At 34.5% G+C, this 25204-nt stretch overlaps 1 protein-coding gene across 1 annotated transcript; it reads left to right on the top strand.

The window, feature by feature from the left end:
• Positions 1 to 3018: 3018 nt before the first annotated feature.
• Positions 3019 to 15218, top strand: LOC114413825 (receptor-like protein 4). Its single transcript, XM_028378351.1, has 9 exons — positions 3019 to 3250; positions 3334 to 4398; positions 5058 to 5208; positions 6069 to 6140; positions 7502 to 7570; positions 8362 to 8430; positions 9473 to 9550; positions 10511 to 10716; positions 14581 to 15218. The coding sequence occupies exons 1-9, from the start codon at positions 3139 to 3141 to the stop codon at positions 14685 to 14687; spliced, it is 1929 nt and encodes a 642-aa protein (XP_028234152.1). The 5' UTR covers positions 3019 to 3138; the 3' UTR covers positions 14688 to 15218.
• Positions 15219 to 25204: the final 9986 nt, after the last annotated feature.

Raw genomic sequence — 25204 nt, 5'->3', positions numbered from 1 at the left:
AACTTATAAAAATAAATTACAAATTACCAAAATAAAATCTAATATCAAACTAGCTTATAAGCAAAATAGTTTATAACCTATTAAAATATCTTACTAAATAGACTGTAAAACTAATGAATGAGTGGATGATTGTTTTAGTTTAGTAACATTCTAGGTTTCAAGTTTTGAATACCTATGATACTGTGTTTTTTTTTTTAAAATATGCTAAATAGTTAAATTTGTTTTAAAAAATATGATGTCTTAATAAATTAATCTCTAAAAATAAAAAATATAAATTTAATTTTTAAATGTGTAAAAAATACATTAAATTAATCCTGTTGTTAAATTTGTGAGACTATTTCATTATTAAATTATAATGTTTAATGATTAATTAGAAAATAAATTATATTTTTAAGGATTAATTTTGATATTAAGTTGTAAAATTTAGAAATTAATTTATCATTAAATTACTTTAAAATTTATCGCTTTTTTGCAGTTTTAGAAATTATACTCGAATTTTTATTTTTCAGAAATTAATTTGTGAACGTCTCATATTTATCTTAAAAATAGTATTTTTAAATTAAGTAATTTTGATTAATTAAAACTCATTAAAAAAAAACCTAAAAACTTACCTAAAATTTCCTTGCACCGCTTTTTCTGGCAAATAACATTGCGAATTTGCAGCCTATCCTGACACCGCCGCTCGATTCACCGGCTGCCTTTATTGGCTATTGAATGATCATTTCATTGGTTGACATCATGTGTTCATTTCTCAAAAAGTTTAGCCTGGTTAATCAACATTTAACTTATGGAAATGATAAATCAGTATTTTTAGAATATTAGTTAAAGAATTAAAATAAAAATATTTATTATATAAATTATGAGAGTGTAAATTTTTTTATAAATAACATAATTTTTTATTTTTTAATTAAAAAAATTTAAAATAAATTTTTTAACCAATACTTTAAAAAACATTTGATTAACATTTGTTTTTTAACTTCTTTGTATGAGACTTTTTAACCAACAATTTGGCCCACAAGTATATGTTTTACAGACAAAATTTGGTTGTCCCTTTAGTAAATGGAAGATTATTGTTATGACCAGGACCTTTGGCTGAGAGAAAATTTAAGTAGATAAAGTAATTGCCATTCTATTTTGTAGCTGCATTATTATATTGGTGAGTGTTCAACGTTTGTACTCGGTTGATATGATCAAGTTCAGGCACAAGCTTTGAACTGAGCTATAATAATATTATTACTCTGTCTTTAAAAAAATAAAAATAAATGGGAGATTACAATAAATCAAATGTAATGCAATTACAATTTAGATGAGTGATAAAACTACTTTCTGTTTATTTTTATAACAAAAGAAAGAAGAGAAAAAAAACCTAAATAGAAGTAGTTATTAGGTTCTAATGTAATTTTTTTCTTTTATTTTTCAAATAATTTTTATCTCTTATTTTAAAATAAAGATATTTATTTTTCTTATTTTTAAAGTTTTATAAATTCAATCTCCTATTTTAAAATAGAAATATTTAATCTTCTATTTTTATAAAATCTATCATTTTAATCATTTCTTCATGCTGAAAGCATTACTTGTTAGAAAATTAACATTATAAAATGTAAATTAAACAAATTATCTCGTGTTACATCACTAAATTTGATCCAGGTTAAGTTAATTTTTTTTATTCACCAACACTTACTGAACTTGATGTAATGATCAAAATTATGAATTTTATAAAATTAAAGACTAAATGTTTCTATTTTAAAATAAGATAAGTAAAATTTTGAAATTTACAAATAAGAAAACTAAATTTCTTTATTTTAAAATAAAAAATTAAAATTACATATTTTTGAAAATAAGGAGATAAAAATTACATTTAAGCCTAATTATTATAAGTGTTAAGCGATACTATTATGTAAAAATATTGAATTTCTATTTTATTCCAGAAAATTTTATAAATTTTGACAAGAACCCACTGATTTAAAATTTATAAAAGAAAACTAATTATAAAAAAAGAATCCATTTCTAAAGATGGAGTGACTCTTTTAAATATTGTCGACCAGGGACCATTTCGCGAAGGATTGAATAGTATCTTCTTTGAAAAACAATAGCCTCTTTAACCAAATGAAGTTAGACAATTGGGAACAAAGATACTTTTTTCCCAATCTATTCGGAAAGAATATCATTCATATTCGACAATTTTTATATTTATATAACTTGTTTTTATCACATATTCTTTTATTTCTCTCTTTTATGTATAATTTATAATAAAAATTCTTATTTTGTTTTATCTCTCTTTATCACAATTTTTTCTTATCTCTTTCCATTATATATACTCCTAATTATTGTAAAAAAATTTAATGTATAAATAAATAAAGTCACTTATTTAGAAAATAGTTTTCCTAACAGGCGTATTAAAATATTGATTAAGAAATCAAAAAGATAATTTTTTTATTTAGATATACAAAATTATATTATTTATAATTTTTAAATATCCTATATTTTTATAATAATTTTTTTTATAAATTTTTAATCAATATTCTAAAAACCCTTATCGATTTGCCATCTAAAAATGTTGTTTGATAATTGATGAGTTTCTCGTTGCGGGAAGTGGGAACGGTGGCTTGGCTCTGGTCACGTGCGTGCAAAGCTCATCAATATCATTATTGTCATAAAAAGCTCCATTTATGGATTTCAACATCAAGTTCACCAATATCTCACAACACTCACTCACTCACGTAGAGTAACAACAGTGTCAAACCCCACCAGTTTTGTATAATTAACACGATTAGTAGCCCCTCCCATTATCCCTTCCCCCCACCTTCAACCACAAGCTCCAATCACAAAATACACTATTCACTAGCTCACCATAAAGCAACCCCGAAAACCAAAACTCAAAGTGCCAAAACTTTGGCCACCAAATTTATCATTCCTTCCCTCTACCCTCTAGCTCATGGCACACAAATGACAAAGTAAAGAACACAGATACACACAAACACTATTCTATAATGATTAAATAAAATACCCACTTCTCTCTCTCTCTCCCCATTCATTTTAGATTTAGATTAGTATAGTACATTACATTACCCACTTCTCTCTCCTTTATGTCTTTCCACCCATACCATCATCACCCCAAGTAAAACACAAACAAACACAATGTCTCTCTTTCACACTCTCACTCTCCTAATCTTCTTATTCGTCATCCTCTTCACCACCTCCACCACCACTTCTACCCCTCTCCCTCTTCCCACTCCTTCATTCCCATCCGGTACGCTTCTTCACACACAATCAAAACACTCTCTCTCACTAACACTCTTAATTAATAGTTTTTTTTTTAAAAAAAATTCACAGGTCTGTCGTACCACATCGACTGCGGAAGTCCGACGAATTCCACCGACCAGTTCAACACGACGTGGCTCTCCGACCGCTACTTCAGCGGCGGCGCTACTGGGATCGTGTCGGAGCCGCTGCGCTTCCGGCACGGGCACGAGAAGACCCTCCGCTTCTTCCCAATCTCCTCCGGCAAGAAGAACTGCTACACCGTCCCCAATCTTCCTCCCTCCCGCTACCTCCTCCGCACATTCGTCGTCTACGACAACTACGACGGACGGTCCCACCCTCCCTCCTTCGACGTCGCCGTCGCCGCCACCGTCGTCTTCTCCTGGCGCTCGCCGTGGCCCCAGTCCCTCGCCCGCAACGGTGCCTACGCCGACCTCTTCGCCACCATCGCCTCCTCCGAAGCCCTAATTTGCTTCTACAGCTTCGCCACTGATCCTCCTGTAGTCTCCTCGATCGAGCTCTTCGCCGCCGATCCAGCCTCATACGACGCCGCCGCAATTGGTAAAAACGACATTGTTCTAGTCAACTATGGAAGACTCTCCTGCGGGTCCAACCAGTGGGGGCCGGGATTCTCCAACGACTCCGACCGGTTCGGGCGGTCGTGGCAGTCGGACTCCGACTTCCGAACCGGCCGGAGCAAGGTCCGCGCCGTGTCGACGCGGAGCGGTATCAGCGGGACCGAGCAGAAGCCAAATTACTTCCCGGAGAAGCTGTACCAGAGCGCGGCGATGACGGCGGTGACGGCGGAGGAGGGTGATGGTGTTCTGGAGTACGAATTGAGCGTGGACGCGAAGCTCGATTACTTGGTGTGGCTGCATTTTGCAGAGATTGAAGGAAGGGTGAGAAGGGTGGGGGAAAGAGTGTTTGATGTGTATATCAACAATGATAATTTGACTAGGATTGATATATACAAGCAAGTAGGAGGTTTTGCTGCGTTTACTTGGCATCACACTGTGAAGAATTTAAGTAGCAGCGTGTTGAGTGTGAAGCTTGTGGGGGTGGTGGGTGCGCCTCTGATTTGTGGGATTGAGAATTACGCTTTGGTGCCCAGTGATCCTTCCACTGTTCCAGAACAAGGTGAGTGGGTGTTTTTTTTTTTTTTTTGACTTTTTGATATTTTTGTGGATATTGGGGGATTGAGAATTATGCTTTTGATTTATTTAAATTTTTTGTGATTTTGATGTTTCGAAGGGATCGGGTTTTGTTTTCTTGATTTGGTGTGTTGTTTATGATTTTTTTACGGATGTTTTGAGATGGGGGGTTTTCTTTTTTAAGAGCTTGCCTATTTGGAAACTTTGGTGGTTAAAAGTAATCTGATTTTGTTTTCTTCTTTTGGCGCCTTGTTAATAATTTTGTTTGTGGGAATATTGATGTCATGAGGTGGTGTGTTATTGGAAATTTTGTTAGGGTGTTATGGTTTGCCAATTTTGTGGGAATATGGTTTCCGATTACTTAGGTGATTGGTGTATGTGATTTTTTTTTTTTTTTTAAATTTTTGGTATTAACTTTGTGTGTGCCACTGTGAACTGTTGTCATGAATTGGTGCGTTTTTGAAAATTTGGTTAGGGGGTTATGGTTTTTTATTTTCTTGCAAATATATTTACTTACCAATTATTTTGGTGTTTCTTTTTTGTTAATGATTTTTATTTACAACAATGGGGAAGGGAGGGACTTGGTTTAGATTTTGTTGACTGGAGAATTGTGGTAAGTGAATGGCTTTTTTTGTTTGGGTGCAGTGGTTGCCATGAAAGCATTGAAGGATTCATTTCGAGTACCTGAAAGAATGGGTTGGAATGGTGATCCTTGTGCTCCTACTAATTGGGATGCTTGGGAGGGAGTTACCTGCCGTACGAGTAAGAATAGTACCACTCTGGTGATAAGTCAAATGTATGCATTCCTTTCCATTCTCTTAGTTTATGCAATTGATCTTCTAATTGGTTATGGGAAAGAAAATTATGGCTACGTAAAGTCTCTTAATAATTGACATTTGAAACTTTGTGTAAGGTTAGTGGTAGGGAACAGATCTAGAAGTGTATTAAAGGGGGGACCACATTTTTTTTTTACATAATTATTTACATATTTAACTTCAAATAAATAATAAGTCTAAAAAATATTTTATTATTGATTTTATGGACAAAATTAGAGATATGATCTACTACTAAAATTTTTTAAAGCAAATATCAACTCAAAAAAACTATTTTTCTTATATATTTTCCTTTATTAATACTTTTCAAATTTTAATTTTTCTATTTTTTTTCTCATATATACACAAAGGGTCCTAAGGGAGAGGGGGGCCAAAGCCCCTGCTTGCCCTCCCTTGGATCCGTCCCTGGTTAGTGGTGCTGTGGTGGTCAGTGAGGTAGTTATCATGTGCTAAATATACTGACTAAAGAGGGGTGGGTGAGTCTAAAGTGCTCTTGATATGTTCTGGCCATATCATTGTATCAGAAAGGCTTCTTATTATTTTTGTACAAAACTAAAAATAGTATTTCTCCCTCATCTAAATTATTCTGTCAATCACTTTTTGGGCTTATCAATATATTCCTTACCCTAAATGGCTTGGTAGGTAGGGGATTTATGGGTTCAGTTCATGCACTCTGAAACTAGAAAAAAAAAAGAAAAAGAAAAAGAAAATGGTGGAAGTTACAATTTGTTTCCATTTCAGACAATAGTTCTCCAATCATTTATGATTTATCTCCTCTCCTAAAGCTGCTTTGATTTTATCCTTGTTTTAATTTTCATTTCAGTGATTTGGGCAGTCAAGGCTTGAAAGGGTCCATAAGTGATCAGATTAGTCTTTTGTCAGATTTGGTAAGCCTGTAAGTATCAGCAGCCAAATGTTTTACATATGCTAGTCATCTTTCACATCACGTGGTTAAAATGTTTTGAGGTGCTCTGTGGTTTATATGTTCAAGCAATGGTCATAGTCTGCAGCTATTATTGTGTTCTCATTATCTTTTGCTTGGCTTATACTTGTTTCTTCTATCAGAACCAAGGTTGGCAAACACAACAGTCTATGCAAACTTCTTGTTTATGGAGCTTCAAAAAACTCAACTCATAAAAGTTTAACAATGCAAAAATCATATTTTAAAAAAAATGAAAAATGGTCTTCTAGTAAGTATTCCAAATCAACAAAACCTTTAGTCCTTATCCTCTCACCTTTAATGACTTACACATGTCACTCCTTCTAACATGAAATAAATAGAAGTATTAACACCAAAATGAAAAAAACTGAACACAAATAGAGCTAAACTGGACATTCTGCAATGGGAACAAGAAAACATATTCTAACTTTACCTTGGGAAATGAAACACAAAAAACAGAACTGTGCTTAGTTACTCATCATCCCAATAAAACAAGCATAAATGTCAGTTGAGAAAATACATAAAAGACAACAGAATATGATAGAACTTGAGCACAAACAGTACATAAAAAAAAACACAGAACACACATGGAAGTGGAGCAGAAATAGAATACGTACAAAACTTGGTTATATTTGAAACTTGCAAGCACAGATTAAAACAGATTTGAAGAAATGATTTGATCCTGCATTTGGGTTCAAGGGTCATGACCTGGATTTGCAACAACAATTTTCTCCTTCATGAGTCACAACCTGGATTTTCTGGGATCACAATATGCAGAAAATGCTTTGATTGTGTGGCTGGTTTCACAAATAGATTGCTGGTTTCAGAGAAACAAGTTTGTGAGTGAGTGAACTTGATTTCCCAACCTAAAATTGTAAAGTTGTAAAATTCTACGAGTTCACTTGCTAGTTTGATAACCATCATTAAAATGATTATTCATTTTTTATATGATCAGCTTTGGTACTTTCAACCAAACTTGTTTTCTTTGCAGTGGCTACTGTGTTTATATTCTGATATGACACATCATGTTGGCACAATCATGATATATGTTAACACCTTTCCTGCATTATACTTGATAAATGCACACTATTCTAAATTGTTTCTGCTCTTAAATCACCGATAAAATTCCTTAAATATTTTTGTGCCAGCTTTGTTGTACATGCATCTTGGCTGGAATTTTGTATCTAGATGCCCATATACTTCTGTAGTAGATTGTAATTCATTAAGTTTATGCTTTTGATATGTGTTTTCCAAGACAAACTTAGTAATTTTTATATTGGTTTCTATGGTCGGGTAACTTCTCTTTAATTTTCCAGGAATTTGAGTTCTAATTTGTTGGTGGGTGAAATACCTTCTGGACTTGGTCAGAAATCCCTGATACACCTGTAAGTTTTGGGCTTTTGTTTTTCTAAATGTTATGCAAAATATTTTATAGAACTCAACTGACTGGAGTCGTTTGTTTGATTAGTTGAAGATAAGTTTATCCACTTAAAATTCATATTTTGTAATAGATATTTCTTTCATTTACTTTTGCTATTGTACTGAATATTGAAGAGAAAATGTCCATTATGCCTTTTGAGAAGCAATGAAATTATCACCTTTACAAATATTGTATAGATCATTCTGGTTAAATGCCATCAGTTTTGTCCTTTTAGGTACCAATTTGGTGCTACTATAAGGTACAATTTGATAGCATAAATTGAGATTGAATGACCAATTTGTTGCATTATTATTCATTTATAAATGAATGACCAAAATGGATATTTACTGGAATATTATCATATATCTGTGTAATATATGTTTTATGATTTTCTTGCGTAAGTACCTTATTCCAAGTTCCAACAAACAAGTCATTTTTAAAAATTTTAAACGCCTTTTTATTTTTATTTTTTTATCCAAACAATAAAAAATCAATTTGCTAATTCTATCGGGTTTTTGAGTAATAAGATAATTTATGTTTCATGGCTTAGAGAAATTTTAGGAATAGAAAGGAAAAACCACATGGTAAGTTCTGGAGCCACTTAATGGTGTAAATTGTTTTAATGAAAATAATAACTTGTGTAAATTTGCTGATAAAAAAAAATAACTTGTGTAAATATTACAATTCAGCTGTCAATAAATAAATCTAATGTTATGTATCTAATATTTTAATTGTTTTCTTTGAAAAATACTGTAGGGACTTGTCCAACAATCAGTTAACAGGCCCCATACCAGATAGTATTGCCTCTTCAAGTTTGCAGCTCGTGTAAGTACCTACTGCACTATATTTAGGATTTTGTTGACGTGTGCCTTTAGGACCCAAGTATGGGATAAAAAAAAATATATTAAATGAAAATTATAAACATTTAATACTTTCTTTCTTAAATAAGGCTATTGATCTCATATTATTTCTTACAGCCTCATTATAGCAAAACCCTTATATTTATTGTGATTGCCCTTTTCTTAAATACTTAGATAATGGTGGTGTGGAGACATAAATTAGGTGACATAAATTAGGTGCTATAATCTGATAGAGATGATTTTTTACTAATAAAACCAAAACCAACTGAGATTAGCTCTTTACATGAATGGAAAATACAGAATATAAAAAGATAAATCTATAGTTGAGAGCAGATGCACTGATGTTCTAACTTAAAATCATTCTCTTCTTGATCTATTCATGCTTCTGTGCACTATCTGTTCCTTTTTATTCCCATTGTAGAGAGAGAGAAGGGGGGCATATGAGTAAACTGTAATTGGGTACTCTACAATGTGTAGCTCCCTTCAAATTAAAATTACTAGGTTAAGTATAGACAAGCACATGGGTCAAACCCATATACATACTAAAACCCTTTTATTCTGAACGATTCTTAACACTCCCCCTCAAGCTGGAGCATAGATGTTAACCATGCTGTTTTTTCTCTGTTGATATTGTTTCCCCACAAATGCATCCACATCATGTTCTCAATATTAAACTTGGTCTGATTACTTCTTTTGTAATGAATCTGGAACTACTGGATCAAAATAGAAAAATTTGTGCGTTGATTTCTGTAATTATAAGTGTTATTCAGCATTGCATTAAACTTCATCTTATATTATTACCTCATTATGAAAAAAGCTATTAATTTTGTTTTTAAGTTCCTAAGTCGTCAATGAAACTGCTATTCTTCATAAGTGGTTGGGCATTGTAGAAAAGAAATGGTAGACAATACTTTACGTCTAGTGAGTCTTAAGCAGGTGTTCCTTTTACCCACCTGACAATTTTTGCTTACTTTGGTCTGTTTTTCTAAAACATTTTATCATGTCAGGCTACTGAATGGTAACTTATTGGAAGGACGAGTACCAGAGCAACTTTATTCGATTGGTGTGCATGGTGGAGCTATTGAGTATGACCTTTTCATTCCATATTTTTAGTCCTTTAATCCTCTGGATAATGTGTTAAGATTGAAATATTACACGACTTCCATACTTGATTATCTTTGAGGTCCTGTCTGTTTCTCTTGTGTTTGTCTGTGTGTACTTATTTAAAATAAACTGCTAGCTGAGCCACACCCATGTAGGCTCATGATGTCATCTTTACTTAAAGTTTCCTTCCCTTCTGTCTCTTTCCATTGTTCAATGTTTTTTTGCCTGTACAATCATTTTTTATCTAAAGATATCCAAATTGATTTATTCATGCAAGTTGAAGTAAATTTGATGATTTTAGAAATCCTCAACTTTGATTTACCTTCAATCTTTAAAGGACTGACTATGCAATGGCTTTGTTTTACTAAAAAGTGAAAAGTATGCTTATGAATCACAAAATCAGACGATTACCCATTTCAAATCTGACATGGATGCTCCTACTAACATTTTTTCCTTATGGTAATTAATCAGAGCATTAGTTGTGGCCTGAGTTGCTTAGGCTGTAATAGGTACAAAAGTGTATATCTTTTGGAAAATCACCTAATTGCAGTTACCCCTAGCCTTCTTTAATTGTGGCCTTTGCCTTTCAATGCTAGTTGCTAGTGTCTTAGAAAAGGCTACCTAAGTACTAAGGAGGGGCTGTCCAGAAAGAATGAGTGAAACTTCATAGTGTCAGCTACCTGGACGTTGGCTCTCAGTGGATTGAGGTCCCACATCACTAGAGATATGACCAATATAGTCCTTATAAAGCTTGGGTAATTCTCACCTTACAAGCCAGTTTTGTGGGGTTGAGTTTGCCACTTGGTTCTAAGTCCAAATTCTAATAATATCACCAAAGGATTGTATGCCATGCCTGTACTTATTAAAGCTGCAATTAATTGTAATTATATAATTCAATGAGAAATAATCTGACATCTTCAATTTGATTTGTTTGTGTTCAGTCTCTCTGGAAACAAAGGTCTGTGTGGTGTACCATCTCTGCCAGATTGTCCTATGTTTTGGGAGAATGGCAAATTATCTACTCAGGGTAAAATTGCAATAGGCTTGTCCTGTCTTTTTGTTTTCTGCGTGATACTGCTGCTGGTCTATATTTACATTAGGAGGAGAAGAAATGACTATGACTTTGCTCTACCTCATGAATTAACATGTAAGTATGATTTCATTAAGATTTTCTTCTGTCAAGTTTTTATTAAGCCAACTGGTATGGCTTTAATTACTTTAGTGTTGTGGTTTGTTCTCTTTTATGTTACACATTAGAATTTTTATTTATTCTAGTAACCAAAAGGTTTGGTTACAAACAGTTAAAATTTTAACTGTTTTTTAAATGGTAGCAGAATTAATTCATTGATAGTGAAAAAGTAAAAGAATTTATGTGGTCAGCAAATCAAAATTAAATCTTATTTAAGAAAATAGGATTTGATTTTTATGAAGTATTTTTATTTGTGATTCTTGCATGTCAAGAAACTGCAATATTTTCGTTGTTAATTGTTTGTTGTACCCATGGACTGTTATGCTTTTCCAGTTTATTAATTAATATTATTTTTATCATTTCTTTTTTCCTTTTTTCTTAATTGTAGTGTTAATGCACCATAATTGGCCTAGTACTGACAAATCTGGTTTTACCTTGGCTTTTATGCTGTGTTATTGTAGTCATGTTCCATTGTTTATTATATGTTGTAGAGCCACATTTTGGTCTATCCTTGTTGTAGATTGTCAATAAGCTTCAATCTCATGCCCGCACACCATTGTTTGAACTATGCACCATCATGTTTATAGAAAAGAAAAACTGAGTTGCATTGAAGAATTTATTTTTGGTTTAAAAATTGAGAAGCAACCTACTACCATTAATTCTTGACACTGGACCCCAATTGTTAAAAAATAGTCTTTATTGTTATGACTGCACAGCCCACACGAGGGACCGTAGTTTTTTTTGTGTATATATATGTGTGTGTATGTACACATACATATTCCACTCATAAGTATTCATTTAATTAATTAAATTGAATTCTCTAATTTAAATATAAAAGACCAGTCATTTGTCAAATTAATGTAGTAATCAAGGTTAGCTTCTAGTAATACTCCTTATTTACTGATCAAGGTAGTAAATTAGTCAAATAAATTTACCAGATCAAGGTTGACATCCAGCAATACTCCTTATGTCCAAATAGCTTCAAGTAACATCTTTTAATTTTAAGAACAACTAGAAGAATAATATAATATTTCCCCCCATTATTTTAGCTTTGGGTTAACTCTAGAGTATGATATTACTTTAATTTAAACTCTAATATGCTACTACGAATATTTAACCTAGTGAATAACTTAAGAAATTCATTTCTTCATTCATTCAATTGCTCTAGCAAGTTAATTTTATCATTAGATCTCAAATTCATTAGCAAGAGTTGATTGATTTATTTTTTTATTAATCATTAATTCTAAAACTACATAGTCATTCCTATTGAAAAAAACTCAAGTTCCACAGTGGCTAGAAATAGTGCCAAGATAGAGTATATAATTGTGGGACAACCCTCACCCTAAGAGTTAGCTTTTGGGGTTGTATTTGATCCAAATTCACATTGTAAGATGGTATCAAAGTCTATCTTAGATCCATTAAAAAGGGGTCACATATCATATTATCCACACATCAAGCCCAAAAGTGCTCTGGGTGTGAGGGGGTGTGTTGAAAAAACTCAAGTCTCACATTGGCCAGAGACAGTGTCAAGATAAAGTATATAAGTGTGGGACAACCCTCACCATAAGAGTTAGCTTTTGGGGTTGAGTTAGGTCTAAACCCAGCTTTCTAAGATAGGTGTTTGGAATCAAAGTACAATAAATAACTTGTTAACTACCATGTTAATCTTTAGGACAAAGGAAAATTATTACACTTGTGTAGAATTTCCAAATGATAATTGAAGAAGTAAGGAACATATGTTTCACAAGTGGCTGAATTACAAAGCGAAGTTTTTTTTTTAATAATTAGAATTAGAATCATAAATACAGATAAATATACATACAATACATTTCCCTATTTACAATATTTCTAACATTTCCCCTCTAGTTGGAGCATATAAATCATATGGAGCGTGCTCATGACATATATAACTAATTCGAGGACCTTCTCAATGACTTGGTGAGAACATTTGCTAGTTTGATTATTTGAATTGACAAAACTAGTGATGATGTCTCTGGGTAAGAATCTCTCTTGAATAAAATAACAATCAATCTCAATGTGTTTTGTTGTCTCATTAAACGCCAGATTTGTGGTGATAATGTAGGGTTGTCTGATTGTTACTAATAAGTAATGAGCGTCAGTTTTGTAACCTTCCCAAATATTAGTTCTTTAAATAGCTATTTCAGCCAGATGAGTTCATGAGTGGTTGAAGCCATGGCTTGATATTCTGCATTTGCACTTGACCCTGCAGCAATGCTCTTTTCTAGGAAATCAAATTATCACCAACAAAAATTTAGTAACTTGAAGTGGATCTCCTACAAATAGGAGAGCCTGCCCAAATATACATCAGAGTATCCCACAACTTGAGTATGAACTTGTCTTCATACAAGAGACCTTTTCCTTAGAGCTTCTTTGATATATTTTAGGATGTGAGTTACTACATTATTTTATCCTTCACAGGAAGAGTTATGAAGGATATCTAAACAACTAATAGTGAGATAGTTCAGTTTCTTAACCAATCTTCTATACATTTTGGATTTGAAAGTGTCTCATCCTGACTTAGCAACAGTTGACACTTGGCATGATCCACAGGGAGTGCCCATACTTCCTTTTAGGAAATCATAATACCATTCTTTGACTATGCCACATCAATCCCAAGAAGTAACAAATGATGGAATTTCATTAAATGAGATAACAAACAGTGAACAAAAAAACTAAAGCATGATGAATAATGCTCAATTTGAATAGCACGGTGCCTGAATTGACATGTCTGGAGGTACATGAGAGCTTGACTGGTGGGGATAGGCTGGTTGTGATGGTGTGCACCCTATTTGGTTGTTGCCAGTATAAAAGCCTGTAGTTGCCAGAAAGTGCATTTGTGACTGCTAGAAGAGGTACATGGCATGATGGCAGGGGGCCGAAAACTGCCAGAGAAATATGGTTTCAGCAAAAAAATTATCAGAGGGCAGTGGGTCCACCAGTTAGGGTTTCCTCTTGTTTAGGCTCTAGATACCATGTTTAAATGTAGAGAGAAATCAAGCATCATGGTGAAATTGTCTGTTACACCTATTTATCTCCAACAATTTATTTACCCACACAAAGGCTATGATTTTCCAAAAGCACGCATTAAGGCATTGGCCCCTCTATGTGACAATGATAATCAAGGTAAAAAGAGGACTGAAAGTTGGCCTAGGTATTAAAAGCTTATGTTTTGATTTCACGTTGTCAACAAAACGCGTTCTCAGGTCATTTTCAAATTATTAGAGAAATTACATTAACTTTTAATAACTGGTACATCTTTGCTGGGATTCTTTGTCTCTAGTTTTTTTGTTTTTACTCTGTTGTGCATCTTTTCTATTTTAACTGGTTTTACCATTTCGGTCACTGATACTTAATATGCTTTGCTTTTTATCTTCTATAGGAGCCAATAGTCTACATAAGGAGAAGCGATTTAATTCCATTTTTTGTAGTTGCCTTGTACATTGTACCCACCAATTTGTATTGAAGTTCCATATGTCTATTGCTGCTCCTATTTGTTTATTATCACTCCCCTGCGTCTATTGCCAGTTCTAATTGATAATTTTTTTTTACTTAAAGTACCCTTCTCATTAATTTAATTAACAAAGATGAAAGGGATATTTTAGACAAAAATTACTTAAATAGGAGTGGCAGTGAACATTTAGGAGTGCTAATAGACACATTCTGTCCTTAAATCTATTTGTTCAGTATGGAACCATTTAAATTCCTTAAAATGACAAATGTTTGGGTTTAGAATGATCTCTGGTATGTTTGATGCTTAAATTTCTCTACTAAGTGTTGACCATTTTATGTTTTCTCATGCAGCATTAGCCGCCAAGAGAAACAGATATCAGAGGCAGAAATCCTTAATGGTTCTTGAGATGGAAAGTCAACACGCCAAGGGATTACCTTCACATTTTACTACACAATAACCATTTATCTTAATGGAAATGGAATACTCATTTTCATAGTTTTCAGCCAAATATACAACGAGACAGCTTATAGAAAATGGTTTGAATGTGTTGCAGCATCAATGATCAACACTGCGGCTTTAGGAAAGAAATGCTTTGTCTCGGCGAGGTTTTTGGAAGCCACTTATTGTACGATGCATGCTCCCCCCGTGTCATTGTTTCTTGACCCATGAAGGAAAAAAAGCATATACCCTGTTATGTCAATACTTAGCCGCAACTTTTGCTGAATGTGATAGGTACAAGCCATTAATTTATGAAATGAGTCACAAATTAGAGTATATTTTTCATGGCACATAGATTCTGATTGAAGCTAACATTGTATACCGATCTATGTAGCAAAAGACTAGTGATTGGACTTTACTGTACATTGTATTTCGAGCCTTTTCATTCTATATTCATTCAGACTTGAAGAGGATTGTAACTAGAGCACGCCGCACCAAAATACTTTTGTATATCAATTTCTTTTATGCTATATAAACCTTTAATGACAAATACCAATAAAGATTTTGTTAAAGTTAATTTAGTGGGTTAAAATTTAAAGTTATCTTCTCTCAATTTGCGTTTCTGTGCACTATTATGTTACAAATCCCTAGGAAGCTTAATCATTTTTTTTCTTAAATATATTTTTCTAATATATATTTTTTAGTTTTTTTATCTAAAAATATATTTTTATTTATTTTATTTTACTATTATATATTTTCAAATTTTTACTTTTATATATGCTGTTAGTTTAAATTTGTTAAGTAATGATGTGATCTTTCATTAACTTGTTATATCATTACTTAATTGATGATGTGACACTTAGTTTGTTATGTCATCATTTAACGGACTAAGACAAACGTTAAATATTAAAATCAAAATTTTGAAAATATCAGGTAATAAAATAAAATAAATTTAGGTAATAAATTGAAAAAATGATATTATATGAAAATCATATTTAAATCTTTATGCTTTCCATTACTCCTTTTGATTTTTAAATATAAGTAAAAACACAACTTATGTATGTTGGTATAAAATATAAGTAAATTTTAATAAATTTTATCCTATTTAATAAAATAGTAGTCTAGATATTTTTCATTTAATTGAGATTGAATGATCAATGACTCTTTTTTCATAAGTTTTAAAGAAGGGGAGTTTAAAAAATATTTAATAAAACTATTATTATTAAATGATACTAATTAGTTTTATTAATTAATGTGAATCGATTTTTTTTATATATTTAAGATCGAAGAAAGTATTTTACAATATATTAGATGTAATATCTGTACATCTAATATATGTTCAAAAATATATAAAAATTTAAATATGTTTAAGATAATTTAAATATATAAAAATATGTTTAAGAATATATGAGTACTTGCAATTCCATGTTACTAGGAATTCCTCATGCCATTCCTCACCAATGTTCGGGTATTTCGCATGATCAAATACTCAAGCACTTGAAATTCCTTGACACTAGGAATTCCCCAAGTTATTCCTCACTAGTGTTCGGGTACTCAGCATGACTGAATACTTGAACATTGGGAATTCCATAACAATGGTAGTTCCCCAAACCATTCCTTATTAGTGTTTAGGTATTTGACATGACCAGATACCTGAACACTTGGAATTCCTTTATACTAGGAATTCCCTACTAGTGTTCAAGTATTCAGCCATGCTGAGTACCTCAAACACTCCTTTACCTCATTGATCAAAACACCCTCCAAATGGGAAAGGCATGATGCTAGATAACTTTCCCTTGTTCCTGATCCTAGGAATCCCTTCGTGGTTGGTATCATAGATACACCTTTACCTCCTACTGGGAAAGGCATGATGCTAGATAAGTACGATGGTACCACCGATGCTGACAAACAAATTGACATTTATGATGCATAAGTAGGACTCTATACAATGGATGATGCTATCATATGCAAAGTATTCCCTATTTCCCTTAAAGGGAAAGCACTAAGTTGGTTCACCTGGCTCCTGCCAAACTCCATAGATTGTTTTGAGACTTTGATGGCTGGATTTGGAATCCAGTTTACAACTAGACGACCAATCCACTTGACATCAGTAGTGTTGGTCAGTTTGCGACTGATAAAGAAGGAAACATTATGGTCCTTTATGAAGAGGTTTGGAAAAGTTTCTTTAGATATCTGAAACCTTGATCCAGAAGTTGCTATGCACCACCTGGTTACGGGATTATGACCCGGTCCTTTTGTCAATAGTCTTTGCAAAAAGCCAGCAACAGACCTTGGTGATCTTCATTGTCGGGCAACTAAGTACATGCAGTTGGAGGAGTTCATTGAATATGATCGACAACTAAGAAACAAAGTACCTGGTCCAAAAAAGAAGGTGGAGAGAGATATTCAAAAAGGAAAAGAATATGTGTGCGGAACTCCTAAACCTCGCTACAACTACTACAATCCCCTTAATGCTAGTAAATCAAGGATCTTGGAGCAAGCCCTTGCTACTGAGGTTTTAGCAGTGTCGAAATGTGCCAACACTCCACCAAGGGATCATCCCTCAAAGCATTGTTGATACCATAGAAATAAAGGTTGCTTAACGGAAGAATGCATGACACTTAAAGATAAAATTGAGGATTTCAATAAAAAAAGGTGTTTGAAAGACTTTGTCTACAAACCGTTCACTCAACATTAGGGTTCCAAGTACCAGGACCAAGACAAAAGTCGTGCCCCAGGACAAGATAGGCATAAAAGAGAAGAACGACCAAGTAGTCACTCCAAAGAAAGGGAAGAAAAAATGGATTGGCCTAGAAGGATTCTAAACAACATCACCGATGGTTTTGGAGGTGGAGAATACACCTCCTTGCCCAAGAAGAAACATTTACACAATGTTCAATTTGTAAACATGGTGGCCACGCGAAATATGGTTGAGATGCTCGACATAATGTTCACAAGTGCAGACTTCAAGGGTATTGATCCTGAAGAAGATGACCCATGGTCATTACCATCGAGGCGACCAATTGCTTGGTAAGGAAAACACTTTTAGACTAGGGGAGCTCGATTGACATCTTGTTTTGGAACACCTTTAAGCAATTGGATATACTTGAGTCAGCACTACAACCCCACGATGATTCGTTCTTTGGATTTGCTAGTGAAAGGGTAGGCACGAGGGATCCATAGAATTGTTGACAAGATTCAACACCAAGAAGACTGTGTACAAGGATATTATAGTCAAGTAAGTTATCATTCATGCTAGCACCTCTTATAACATATTGCTTGGCCAGCCATCGATTAATGCCATTGGAGCCATTGTATCCATCCTACATCTTGCAACGAAATTCCCATCCTATGAGGGGTTGATCATCACTATTCATGCGAATAAAAAGGAAACTTGGGAATGCTACATGGTTAGCCTGAAACTCACTGGTATTTAAGAAATACTGAGGTCACAAGAAATTAATGTGGTAACTTTGACAGCACGAATAAGGGGGAAAATTTGGATCTAGACCCAAGGACCGAGGAAGACCAGAGAGTAAAACCAAATGAAGAAACCAAACCCTATCAATTGGGAGCCAAAGAAGGACAAGTGACTTTTACGGGAACTCAATTGGAAGAGGCAAAGCAACTACTCATAGTTTGAGCTTTAGATGCCAATGCCGACTTGTCTGCATGGTCAACAATAGATATGCCTAGCATAGACCCCAACTATCATTGCTGTTCACTGTCAATGTGTTGAGATGTCAGGACAATATCACAAAAGAAGAGAAAAGTGGGGAAGGAAAGGCGAAGAGCCATTCAGGAAGAAGTTAGGAAGTTTCTCACAACCCAGTTTATCCGAGAAACGTGATACACGACTTGGCTCTTAAATGTATTTATGGTCAATAAATCTAATGGCAAATGAAGAATGTGTACAGGCTACACTGACCATAACAAAGCATGCCCAAAGGATGCATACCCTTTACCCACTATAGACAAACTGGTGGATGGGGCAATAGGGCATCACTTGTTCAGTTTTCTAGACGCATACTCAGGGTACAATCAAATTCAAATGCACCCTCGAGATGAAGAAAAAATGAACTTCATAATCGAATCAACCAACTAATGCTATCAAGTCATGCCATTTGGCCTAACAAATGCCAAGGCCACATACCAATGTTTGATGGATAAAATATTCAAAGATCATATTGGAAGAAATATGGAGGTATATGTTGATGACATAGTGGTCAAGTCCAATGAAGTTGAATCCCATGCTCGTGATTTAGAAGAAATATTTGCATAGATCCAGAAACATAACATGGGACTCAACCGAACACACAAAAGAAATTAATCATATACCTTTCAGGTTTTGGAAAAGTCGTAAGTGGAGCAGCGACTCAAAAACAAGAAGGAACCCAACATCCTGTCTATTTTGTTAGCCGAGTTTTGCATGATGCTAAAACCCGATACCAATTGATTGAAAAGGTCATGTTGCCATTAGTTCATGCTGTAGAAGCAAAGCTTCCAAGATTATTTTGATGATGTCAAAGATTATTAAAGATACATTCAAACAAGATTAAAGAAATCAAGAAGATTCAAGAGAAAACTCAAGATATGCAAGAACCTCAAGAAAAACATCAAGATAAGTATAAAAAGAATTTTTCAAAGAAAAGATTGAATAACACAATTTGTCCAAAATAATTTTTCAAAGAAAAATCTTTTACCAGAGTTTTTACTCTCTGGTAATTGATTACCATAAGGCAGTAATCGATTACCAGAAGCCCAAAACAATTTTATAACTGTTTTACAAAGTAGTAATCAATTACCATGGGCATGTAATCAATTACCAATGTTTTTGAACGTTGAATTTCAAATCTCAAGAGTCACAACTTGTAACAAAATATTTTCAAAATAGTGTAATCGATTACACAATATTTGTAATCGATTACCAGTGGTTCTGAAACGTTGAATTTCAAAATTGAACATGAAGAGTCACAACCTTTGATAAAATAAACTGTGTAAGTGATTACACCATTATAGTAATCGATTACCATTGACTGGTTTTGAAAAATTGCCAAGAGTCACAACTTTTAAAGTGACTGGTTTTGAAAAAATTGTCAAGAGTCACAACTTTTAAAGTGACTGGTTTTTGAAGAAATTGCCAAGAGTCACAACTTTCTTAAAGTGACTGGTTTTTGAAGAAATTGCCAAAAGTCACAACTTTTAACATGGTTTCTTCAAGAGCCATCAAATGGCTATAAATATGTGACCGTGGCAAGAATTTCAAAATGAGATATTCTCAATATCTTTCTAAGAGTTTTTATTCAACACTTGCTTTGTCAAGAAAAGTTCATTGGGCAAAAACTTGTGCTATTCTATTTTCTTCCTCTCCTCCATTCTTACAAAAAGCTTTTCAAGAAACCTACTCTTGGTGACTGTTTTCAAGAGAAGGTCTTCTTGGTTACAAAAACTAAACACAAGGGACCAACGTTCCTTGGGTTCATTGCAAGAAGCAGGATTTTCTTCTTGGTTGATCACTGGACACAAAAGACCAACGTCTTTTGGGTTCATTGCAAGAAGTGTGTATAACTTATTGGTTGTTATCACTGGACACAAGGGACCAATGTTCCTTGGGGTTCATTGCAAGAAGTGGGAATAACTTCTTGGCTGTAATCACTGAACACAAAGGACGGAAGTCCTTTGTGGTTCATTGCTTGTAAAGGATTTTACAATGATAGTGGAAATCTCAAGCAGGTTGCTTGGGGACTGGACGTAGGCACGGGTTGTGGCTGAACCAGTATAAATCCGGTTTTGCATTCTCTCTTTCCTTAATCTCTTTTACTTTATGTCGTGTTTATATTTCTTTAAGTTTACTTCTCCTTATTTGTTATTCGAGTAACTTACAATTAAAGAAATAATTGAATCTAGGGAATATTTAAGAAAGGGAAATTTTCAATTAGGAATAGTCAACGAAATCTTAATTCAACCCTCATTTCTTAAAATTTCTGAGGCCACTTGTCCAACACATGCAGCGAGACGTCTTTGACAATAATTCCAAAGTCATCGGGTGGTGGTTAGGATGAATTGTCCAATAGCCAAAGTGTTGAGAAAACCTGAGTTGGCCAGAAGAATGATGGCATGGCCAATTGAGTTACCAGAATTTGACATTCAATACGAGCCAAGGGGGTTCATAAAAGCCCAATACTTAGCAAATTTTATTAATATGTTGCATCCAGCTAGTCACTTTCAAGACTAATGGTGGGTGATACATGTGGATGGATCTTTTAATCGGAAAGGATGCGAAGCTAGGGTCATATTAAAAGGACCAAATCAAATGACATTAGAGAAATCTGTCATATTTGGCTTCAAAACCTCCATCAACCAAGCAAAATATGAAGTACTTCTAGTCTGTCTTAGGTTAGCCATGGATGTTGGAGCAAAAAAGATAAAATGTTGGAGTGATTCAAAGGTGGCGGATAGACAGATCAATGGTGAGTATCAAGTCAAAAAACCCTAACTCTTGATGTATTATCATGATTTTATGAAGCTAAAAGACGAATGTGAAGACTTGTAGGTTAAGCACATTGAACTAGTCAATTACGAACCCTAATACAGGAAGGATTGCCAGAACCGAGTATACACTTGGATGAATGCATGAACATCTCTTCGGAAGATAAGGAGTGGATGATTGATATAATTGATTATCTGACTAAAGGAAACCTTCTAGAAGACACCTTGAATGCTAAGGTTTTAAGAACTAAAACATCAAGATATGCCATGATGTCTGGAGATTTTTACTGACAAGGGTTCTCGACACCCTTACTCACATGCTTAACTGGGGAGCAAGCTGAGTATGTAATCAGGGAGTTGCACGAAGGCATTTGCAGAATGCACTTAGGGAGTTAGATGATGGCAACTCGAGTACTCAATGCTAAATATTATTGGCCGACATTGATTATCGACAATGTTGAGTATGTAAAAAGGTGCATTCAGTGCCAGAAACATGGCAACTTAATTCACCAACCTGTCGACGAGCTACTCATTCTTGCTTCCTCCTGGCAGTTGCCATGTGGTGGCATGCTTGGGCCTTTTCCACTAGCTAGAGGACAATGTATGTATTTGTTAGTTGCAATCGATTGCTTCAAAAATCGCTAGAAGTTGAGCCTCTAACCATCATCTTGACACATAATGTCAAGAAGCTTTTATGGAAGAATATAGTCACAAGGTTCGGCTTCCCACACACAGTGATAATTGACAACGACTTATAGTCCATGGATAAAAAGTTGAATGACTTTGTGAAATGGTTAGGGATCAACTACCGAGTTAGATTAGTGGAACATCCCCAAACCAACAGGCAAGCCAAAGTAGCCAACAAAGTCATCTTAGCTGAGTTGAAGAAGAAACTTGGTTTGGCCAAAGGGAAATGGGTTGAGGAATTACTAGAAGTTCTATGGGGAATTCAGTGCACTCTACAATCCACCACCAAAGAAATGCCATTTCGGCTAACTTATGGTACTGATGCTTTTATTCCAGTAGAGGTGGGAGAGCCTTTATTCTGACAACTGTACTACAAAGAAGCATGGAACATTGATGCTTTAAAGGGTGAAATCGACCTCATTGACAAAACTAGAGATCAAGCAAGGCTTGCAATTGAAGCATGAAAATAGAGAATGACCAAGAGGTTTTATTCAAAATTGAAACCAAGAGAATTTTTGGAAGGAGACTTGGTATGGAAGGTGTAAAGTGATGTAAGGAAGGACTCCAGGGAAGGCAAGCTAGCAGCCAATTAGGTTGACCCCTTCAAAATTCGGCAAAACCTTAAAGGTGAGGCTTACAAGCTAGAAGAACTGTCTGGAAAGCTCATGTTGCGCATGTGGAATTCCACTTATCTCCAGTTTTATTATAGTTAACCTTATGTATTCAATGGTGTACTATTTTTCCTTATAAGGTTTCCCTCCCGAACACTCCTATTTCGCCAAGATCAAGCCTTTAAACTTAAGGACAAAAGTCAAATACCCAAAAATACCCCTATTCGGTGAAGGACGAACCTTCACATTCAAAGATCTCCTAAGTATCATCACTCAACTGAGGGCCTAACTTTAATTTGTAAGATCTCCTCTTGAATAGCTTTACTCAATTAAAAGCATTCTCAATTAGTGTACTGGTATCCATCACATCAAATACCCATATTTGGTTGAACCATAATTACTAATAAAATAATGCTTAAGTTAAATACATTTTTTGAACAAGCGATAATTGGAAAGAAATATGATATGAAAACATTAACCAAGCATAAGATGAGGCATAGTAGAAAATGGACGTATTTCATTGATAATGATAAAGGCAAATAACAAGTACTAAGGAAAACAAGAGAAATAAAAGGCAAAGGACCACATTCTAAAGGCACCAGCGGCCGCCAAGTACAACTTAAAACTCTAGTTGTTCACTTTATCATCATCGAGCTGCCTTTCTTCTTCTTCGTCGAATGTCACATTGGTAATGGGTATTGGTAGGTGGAATGGGTGGTTGGCTTGAATGGGGGTCTTTTCTGGGATGTCATTAATAGACATTATGACACACTCATGTGCATCCTCAAGGATGTCAAACTCCGCAACATCCAAAATTTGAAACTTATGTTGCACCTACCGAATAACCTTATCAAAACCGGCTTTGTTTTCTTTGTCAACTTTTCATGAGCATCCTTCATCAATATTTGGTACTCTTTTCTTCCTTCTCCACCTCAGCTTCGGCCCTAGCCACCGATTCTTTCAACTTGTCTACCTCAATTTTCAATGCCGCAACTGAGTCCTCATCTCTTTTTAGTTTTCAGCCCCAAGAAGCCTTTATGTCCTCAAATTTCTTAATATCAATCTTCAGTTTGGAGTTTTTGGTTTCCAACTCAATGTTTTCATGAAGGGATTGATCCCTTTCCCTCGCCATTCCTTTAAGTGCTTTTTTTAGCTAAGCACTTCTCGGTCTGCTGAAGAATTTCTCAGAATCATATGCTGAGCAATAGCGGTCGACCTCGACTGAAGGTCGCAAAACATGGCCCAATTTGATGAAACATTGGATGTTTGCAAGACATCTTTGCTGAGGTCCAAAATAGAGTTATTCAACATCAAGTTTTGAGGGTTGTGAGTGTTACTGAAAAATTATTTCCTGAGCACCAAGGGCAGAGCATCTAGGGAGTCGGGAGGAGGAGTATTATACTAATGAAGAGTCAGTTGCTAAAGATTTTTCTGAGGTCGACTCATCTTCATCGCTTCCCTTAGTTTTCTTACTTTTATTCTTATCACCAGGAGGTACCACATCAATTGGAGAAGGGCACAATTGAGGGCTTCGGTTGACGGAACCAAAAATAGTGGCATTACCAACAATACCACCAGATTCTCAACAAACATTGGCAAAATCAAGGGAATCCATACCAAAAAACTTAAGGATAGCTGATACAAAATAAAATAAAGTAATCAACTATGTAAGAAAAAGAATCCAATGCCAAAGAGAAAAAAGATGTACCCGCAAATCTGCAAAAACAGATGATGATTTGAACAAAGATACAATGACCTTAGCTGACAACCTCCGGGGTTCTTTATTGTGAAGGGTCAGGTGTTGACTCTCTACTTCAGTAAGATAACTATTGGGAAGATGATCATTGTAACACCCTGAAATTTTGCTAACCAAAAATCGATGTTTAATGTATTTCTTGTGTTATTTGATTGATTTGGATGGGTTGAGGTGTCGTGTGAATTAGAAATGTATGATTGCTTGATGTGAATGTTAGATTATGTGGAGTTTAATTCACCTATGTTGAAATTGTGAGATTTTAAGTTTTACCCAAACATGTTTTGTTAAAACCGTGATCTTGTACTTGTTAACCATTGGATCACCTTTAAATTTATATTGTAGGTTCGTAACCCACTTCTTCAAGATTTGATCGTTAGGATTTGCAAAATAACACTTTTGGACATCTCACTTAGCGAGACAAGCGTGCTAAGCACAATTCCAGCCAGTAAATTGCGCTCAGCATGAAATGTCACACTCTGCAGATTATTAATACGTTATTCAGCGTGAAAAACATGATTTTTCACTTTTCTTATCTCCAAACACCCACTCAAACCCTAAATCCTTCTTCTCCACCACCTATGGCCACTGGTGGCCACCACAAGTTGCCATTGCTTGCCGACAGACAACCTCACAGAGAGGAACATTTTAATTGGAGTGGGATCCTCAGAATCCACCTCAAGGATTCGGTAGTGAAACAAGTTCTCAAACCTTTCTTTCGTAGTTTCTTTGAGGTAACCTTGACTTCTATGCTTTTCTCCTAGTTAGTTTGAGCTTCTCTCAGTATCTCTTATGTTTTGGGTACTGTAATAGGATTTTTTACACTTCCTTTGAAAACCCTTGAAAATACGACATTGTGAAAGTTACCTTTTTATAAAATTGATGTTGTTTTCATGACCTTCACTAAACCCCGATCACATTGACGTGATCGAAATTTCAAAATGACATCTCTTTGATGTAGAAACCAAAAACACCATTTTTGTCCCTTTTAAAAAG

This window comes from Glycine soja, chromosome 1 (assembly GCF_004193775.1).
Source record: "Glycine soja cultivar W05 chromosome 1, ASM419377v2, whole genome shotgun sequence".
NCBI classification, from domain to species: Eukaryota; Viridiplantae; Streptophyta; class Magnoliopsida; order Fabales; family Fabaceae; genus Glycine; species Glycine soja.
Note: the sequence above shows the minus strand (reverse complement) of the source record. Positions and strands in the feature narration are given on the sequence as shown.